Source organism: Lontra canadensis, unplaced genomic scaffold (assembly GCF_010015895.1).
Source record: "Lontra canadensis isolate GAN:19392208 unplaced genomic scaffold, GSC_riverotter_1.0 scaffold45, whole genome shotgun sequence".
NCBI classification, from domain to species: Eukaryota; Metazoa; Chordata; class Mammalia; order Carnivora; family Mustelidae; genus Lontra; species Lontra canadensis.
Window position 1 is genome coordinate 8,468,127 of NW_022631039.1, and position 6,057 is coordinate 8,474,183.

General features: G+C 62.6%; 1 protein-coding gene across 1 annotated transcript; it reads right to left on the reverse strand.

The window, feature by feature from the left end:
• Positions 1–1,725: 1,725 nt before the first annotated feature.
• On the reverse strand, positions 1,726–3,317 carry PVRIG (PVR related immunoglobulin domain containing). Its single transcript, XM_032872575.1, has 5 exons — positions 3,182–3,317; positions 2,742–3,095; positions 2,536–2,659; positions 2,390–2,447; positions 1,726–2,295 (listed from the first exon to the last, which is right to left on the reverse strand). Exons 1-5 carry the CDS (start codon positions 3,240–3,242, stop codon positions 2,020–2,022), a joined length of 873 nt encoding a protein of 290 aa, XP_032728466.1. The 5' UTR covers positions 3,243–3,317; the 3' UTR covers positions 1,726–2,019.
• Between the last annotated feature and the right edge of the window lie 2,740 nt (positions 3,318–6,057).

Consider the following 6,057-nt stretch of genomic DNA (forward strand, 5'->3'; position numbering starts at 1 on the left):
CGGGGTGGTGGGTTGGGCCAGCTGCTGTGCTGGGGAACCCGGTACGGAGGGGTGGGGGTCGCTCTATCCCCCCCCCGGCCCCCCCCAGATGCCTGCTCCGGACAGACTGCGAAGATGCTGTTCCCGCGGGAGGGTCTGGTATCCGCTGCAGAGGGACCCTGGAAATTGTTCACGCTTCTCCGCGCGGCCGGGCCCCTCCACAGCAAGCGGGTGGTCTCTCTCGGGCCTCAACTGCCACATGTGTCGAATGAGCAGAGCAGACTGTAATCACGACGGGTGGCTGAGGGGCTGCAACTCCACTCACCTGGCTGGGCCCTCCGTGCCGCTGCCGGTTCTGGGGCGAGGGACTGGCCAGCGCGGGGCAGGCCGGCGTGGACCCTTCTGGCTCCCCGGTTTCACGTACCGCAGGGACCAGGCTGGCAGTGGCTCTGAGCTGGGAGACGGGCTCGCGTCTGGGGGAGTGCTCCCTGACCCCAAGGTGGGCAGGGGGCCTGGGGGTGGAGTCGGGTTCAGGCCAGGGATCCTAGAGAAGCGAGGGTTCCCGGGGAGCCCCCCAAGGCCCTGCAAGACCCTGCAAGCCCCACTGTGCCCCCACCCCTGTCCCTGGTCCTGACACGGTCCTACGGCAACTGGGCCCTGATCTACTCCCTGCCTTACGTCTTCCTGACCCTCCCCAGGGAGCTCCGCAAACCCCCACCTCTCTCTTGAGCCCCCAGCTCTGCAGGGGCCACCGAGCTGATTAGGCCGGTGCTGAGCACTTCTGAGAGGCAGAGGAAGCCGGGCCCACCCTCTCCCCAGTGCAGGTAGAGCTGCTAGCCCTGGTGGTGCTGGCCGTGTGGTGCTGGGTCTTGGGAAGGCCGCATTAGCACAGCCTGGAAGGGTGAGCTGGGTTTCCTGAAAGGTTCTGCGGGGGCCCAGGCTCCGGGCAGCCCCTTCCTCAGCCAGGCAGAAGGGGTGCTTCCTGGCTTGGCAGGTGGCACTGCCCGGGATGTCCCACAAGCAGAACCAAAGAAGGCATGGAGTGACAGGCGTCCCCTCCCCCATGCTAGCGTTCATCGTGGTTGAGGGTGCGCTCCGAGCCTGGCTCCAGGACCATTCTGCACCCCCGCCCCGGAATCTGCCACGTTCTCATGGGGGCTTGCCGCTTGCACCGCTGTCCCCACATTCTCCTGGGGCGAAGGTGCGATGAGGCACAGGGGGGTGTGCGCAGTCCCTGTGTTGACCGGGCCTCTACCCACCCCCCCCAAGCAACCCGCGGGGAATAGTGCTGGTGCCCTAGTAACAGAGGAGCTGGAGGAAGCTACTGTGGCGGACACGAGGGGAGTCCCCCACCCGTGAATTCTGTGGGAGGCAGGCGTCAGGACCCCGTCCGCGGACCATCTCAGAGAGCCGGACGTGGGTGCCACAGGGCTGCTCTTCCCGGGTTGAAGACCCAGGAGCCCTTATTGCTCTAGCATGTGGCCAGATTTGAGTAGGGATCCTCCCGCCCCCAGCCCCCGGTGTCCCTCACAAGGTCTGCAGGGCCAGGACTCCCCGTGGCCAGGAACACCCCGGCCGGGGGGGGTGTGGCGGTGGGCAGGTGAGAGCTCACATCCTGAGGCCCTGTTGCCATCGAAGTCACACCTGGCCCCTGCCCCCAGGGGTCAAAACCGTCTCTAACTTCTCTACCCCTAAAACAAGAAAAGGTCCAGTCGAGGCCCCAGTCAGAAACCATTTTTTTTTTAAACTTAATTATCCTCATCACCTGTGAGGGCTGGGGACTTGAAAACAGGAAACGACCTGGGATGGGATTTTGTCACCTCACATAGATACACATGTGCCCACACGTACCCACACGTGCACACGTGCTGACCACATCCGCAGCAAGGGGGCCTGGGCCGGGCGCGTGTGGAGACACTTCTGCAGGCCTGAGACTAAAACCAGATGTGCAAAGACGATACGCCCCCGGGACACGGACCTCAGAAGGGGGTCCCAGAGGTTGGAGAGGAGAGGAGGCCCAAGCGGGCTTGGGGGTCCCTCTCATCGAACTCCTAAATGCCCCTCCGCGGCCCTGTGCCCCAGAGAGTCAGGGAAAGGGACGAGGTTGGGGCCAGCTTGGAAAGGCCTCTCTCCGGCCTGAGCATAAAGTCCGTTCTCCATGGAGATGAAGCTGTTGTGAGTTGAGGCGGGCAGGGGCGCCCGGCGGGCCAGCGGCTGGCGTGGGAGCACCAGGTCCAGAGTGGCCGGGCAGTAGCGGCTGGCGGTGACGGCGGTGCAGGCCGCGCGCAGAGAGACCAGGGGGGCTCGACCGGCCGCCTGCAGGGATGCGGGGAAGGAGGCCCAAGTCAAGCTCTGCCTCCCAGGACCTGCCCTCCCCCCGCTGCGCCCTCCTCTGCTCCCCAGTCCTCACCCTTGCTCGCGCCTGTGGCTGGGGACCGGTGAGGGGCGGCTGGGCCTTGCCGACAGACCTGGCAGAGTGAGAGGGTTAGCGGCGGAGCAGGGGGCTGGCCTGCCGCTGCGGGGTTTAGACTGGGCCCGACAGGGGGTGGGTCTCACCAGTGCCTCTGCCGATGCAGGAGGTGGAGGAGGTAGACACAGCCAAAGAGGAGGACCCCCGACACCCCAAAGATCCCGGCCAGGTCAGCCCGCAGCATGGGAGCTGGCGTCGGGGCAGGGAGCCCTGGGTACAGACAAAGAGGCGTACCAGACGGGTGGCTGGAGCCCTGGCGTCCCTCTCTGGCCCCCCCGGCCCCTCTCCCCACCTTGGTCTGTGCTGAGGAAGAGGCTCCCGCAGGCCTCCTGGGAGCCCTCAGGAAAGGAAACAAACTTGCAGCAGAAGCTGGTGTTCGCACCGGGGCTTCTCCCCTCAGACCCTTGTTCCACAGCGAGGGAGATGCTGCTTTTGGTCTCCCAGTGGGCCCGGCGGGCCGGGGACCACTGCTGGATGCCGAATTCTGGGTGCAAGACAGCCAGCCTAGTCCCTCCGGCACCATCAGGCCCCCCCGAGCTCACAGTCACCAGGGAGATGGAGCCAGAGCCCAGGAATCCGCAGCGGACGGTGTAGGACGGGGACGCAGCAGCCTCCATCTGGACCTGCACCCACACCTCAGGAGTCCCTGCGGGATACAGACATAGCAGGGCCCCGGGGCCAGGCCTCCCCCTACCGCCACGTCTTCCGCTTCTCTCCTTGCCCCCAACTCACCAGCAGTGATGCAGAACGTCAGCAGCACCGACAGCAGGACTGGGGCCCGGGCCCGGTCCATGGCTTCCCTCTGGCCCCCGCTCTGGGAGCTGTCGCGGTGGGGACAGCACCTGGGCTTCCGTTCTCATCGCAGGAAGTTTTCATGTGTGAGCGGCCCCGGGAGCCGTGGGGCTCGGTGTTCTCCACACCCCGCCCCACTTCCTCTTCTGTCTGCCTCAGCTTGGCCAACACAGGGCAGTGGACCCCCTTCCTTGCGTGACAAAGCCACGGCGACAAGGTCCTCCCCGTACCAGAAACTGTGCTGCACGTGAGCGGAGCCGCGGCTCAGGCTCCTTCTCCAGCGCTGTGTCTCAGCAGCCGCCTGGGCAGGCGCTGGAAGCACGAGGGGCGGGAGAGGGAAGAACCAGGGGTCCCTGGTCTCTCCTTGGGAAGAAGCTTCTGGTCCCCTCCTCCCAGCTAAGGGGTGGGGGGATGTGCAGGAGTTTGGGGGAAGCCAGCAGGGGTGGGAAGGTGAGAGCCTGCAGCTCGCCGCCGCCTCTGCTGACTCTAGCTCAGGCCTCCTTCCCGCCCGCAGCTTCATCCTGTCCAGCTGCCCACCTAGTGTCCCCTCTTGGATGCCCGTCACAAACGTACCCCAAACTGCCCTCTGCCCCCTCCCCCCCCCCAAGGGGCTTCCAGCGGCTTGGGCGGGAGGCACAGTCCCCTGGGGCTCTGCTTTCATCTCCAGCCTGTCCTGAAACCCCAAGGGCTTCCCCTCTGACCACCTCGGCTTTGTCCCGCTCCTCCTGTCGCTTCCCTGACGCAAGCCGTCTCTTTCCACAAAGCATCGCTCTGAACCGCGCTCTCGCTTCTGGAAGTTCATAGAACAGAAACGAGCCGGGATGCTGCTGCGAGCGGAAGGCTTTGCCTCTTGTCCTGGCCCATGTCAAGCTTGAACGCGGGGTGCGAGGAGTTTGGTGAACCAGGGTTAGAGCCAAGGGCCTGTGCTGAGGACTTTTTTGGGCCAAGGTGTGGTCAGAACCGAGATGTGGCCCGGCCCCAGAACCACGGTCCTGTGAGGCCACACGTGCCCACGTGCCCGTTCCAGTGCATTCGAGCCCATGTGAGCCAGACACCAAATCCGGGTCCTGGGCGGACGGTCCTCCCACCCACGACTGAAAACCCAGGGAAGCGGGGCCTCCAGGTCAATCCATTCACCGCTCCCGGCCCGACGAACATCTTGTCAACCCGGTAACCTTCACTTGGATCCCACGGACCAATCTCCAAACCTGACTCAGACCGGCTCGCGCCACTTCCCCCACTGCTGTTGCCCTCACAGGGTGGGTGCCCAGCTCGGGGCGGATGCGGAGCTCAGGGACGTTCGCAACCTCGGCCTCCCCTGCCTGGAAGCCCTCCTCCCACCGCTGAAATCCTCCCCACGTTGCAAGGCCCAAGTCCCACCACCTCCAGGAAGCCGTCGCTGAGTGAACATTTCCTTCTCGAACAACTACTGACCGCTGGTGGCCCTGGGCGGTGGCTGCCTGGGCACGTCCTGCTGGGCTAAAGCTAAGCCCTAGGGGGACAGCAGTCTTTGAGAGCCCAAGCACAGGAGGACAGAGCACTGCTTGGTGGGTGGGACAAAAAGCAGTGGCACAACTACTCACCCACATCTTCCATTTTGTCTTGTAAACCACACTGTCCCCCCCCCCCCCAGTAAATTCTCACTACAGAAGATTTAAAACAACGTAGAATAGAAAACATCCAAGTTCCTTTACTTTCCCCCTCCTTCCCATTCCCCTCCCCATTTTCTCATGAGGTTCAGACTGTCCATATTTGATCATTTCTGGATTTTGTGCATGACCCAGGAAGACCAAATTATAAAAATAACATTCTGTGTTTTGCTTTTATCCCAAACTCTACGAAGGGCTTCCTTTTAGCCCCTAAAGAATTTAATCTGGGGATGGTGTAAGACAGGGTGACCTTTCGGGTAGAGGGGCCGCTGTTCTGAAGGGCCACCTTGACCATAAATGCTTACAAATGACCTACTTCTGGATCCTCTTTCCTAACCTGTCGATGCATCGGCTAAGTTCTGTTTCACTTCCGCAGGGGCCCGAGTAGAGCGCTTTTGTTTTGATGTGATGACCCTTGTCCTTCCTCAAAACTCTCTTGGCTATTCCTGAATAGTTTCCAGAATTTTGAGCTCCAGAGACATGGGTCCTTAAAGTTGCCACCAGAAGCCCGTTATCATCGGGCCTGCGTTGCTGGGCCTGTTCCCTTTTGGACCCAAAGGCACACGTCCGAGGACATGGGTCTGATAATGGCCGCGGGAGGCTCGGGCTTTCTCCCTGCAGCCACACGCCGCTCCCGTCCCGCTGCGGTAATAACCGCCGCGATCAGCCTCCGGAATTGGGCCCCGCGGGGTTGGACTGTTGCCACAGTTCCCTAGTTCTGCAAGCTCGGGCGGAGCCGCCTCGCCTCGCGGAGCCGCAGACCCTCCCATGGGTTACACTCTGCCTCCCAGGCTGGCTCCAGCCCTCCGGGAATGCTGCAGACCAGGTTTTTCTTTTTTAAGATCTTATTTTTAAGTAACTTGCATGCCCCACGTGGCACTCTTGCTCACAACCCCGAGATCCGGAGTCGCGCGCTCCAGGGACGCAGCCAGCCAGGCGCCTCTGGTGACCGTCATCCTAGGAGACCCCCACCTGAGTTTGCAGAGTGAGACTCGTTATCTGATCCTTCTCACAAATATTTTAAATGTTGTGAAAAGGCCATTTGTGTGCCCCTATCAAGGGAACCATGAGCGTAGCACTGGGGTGTGCACCACGTGCTAGGGTTGCTCTGAGCAGGTCCCGCAGTGACCTCCTGAGGAAGTGACTCGCCCCGGGCGCAAAGCTGGT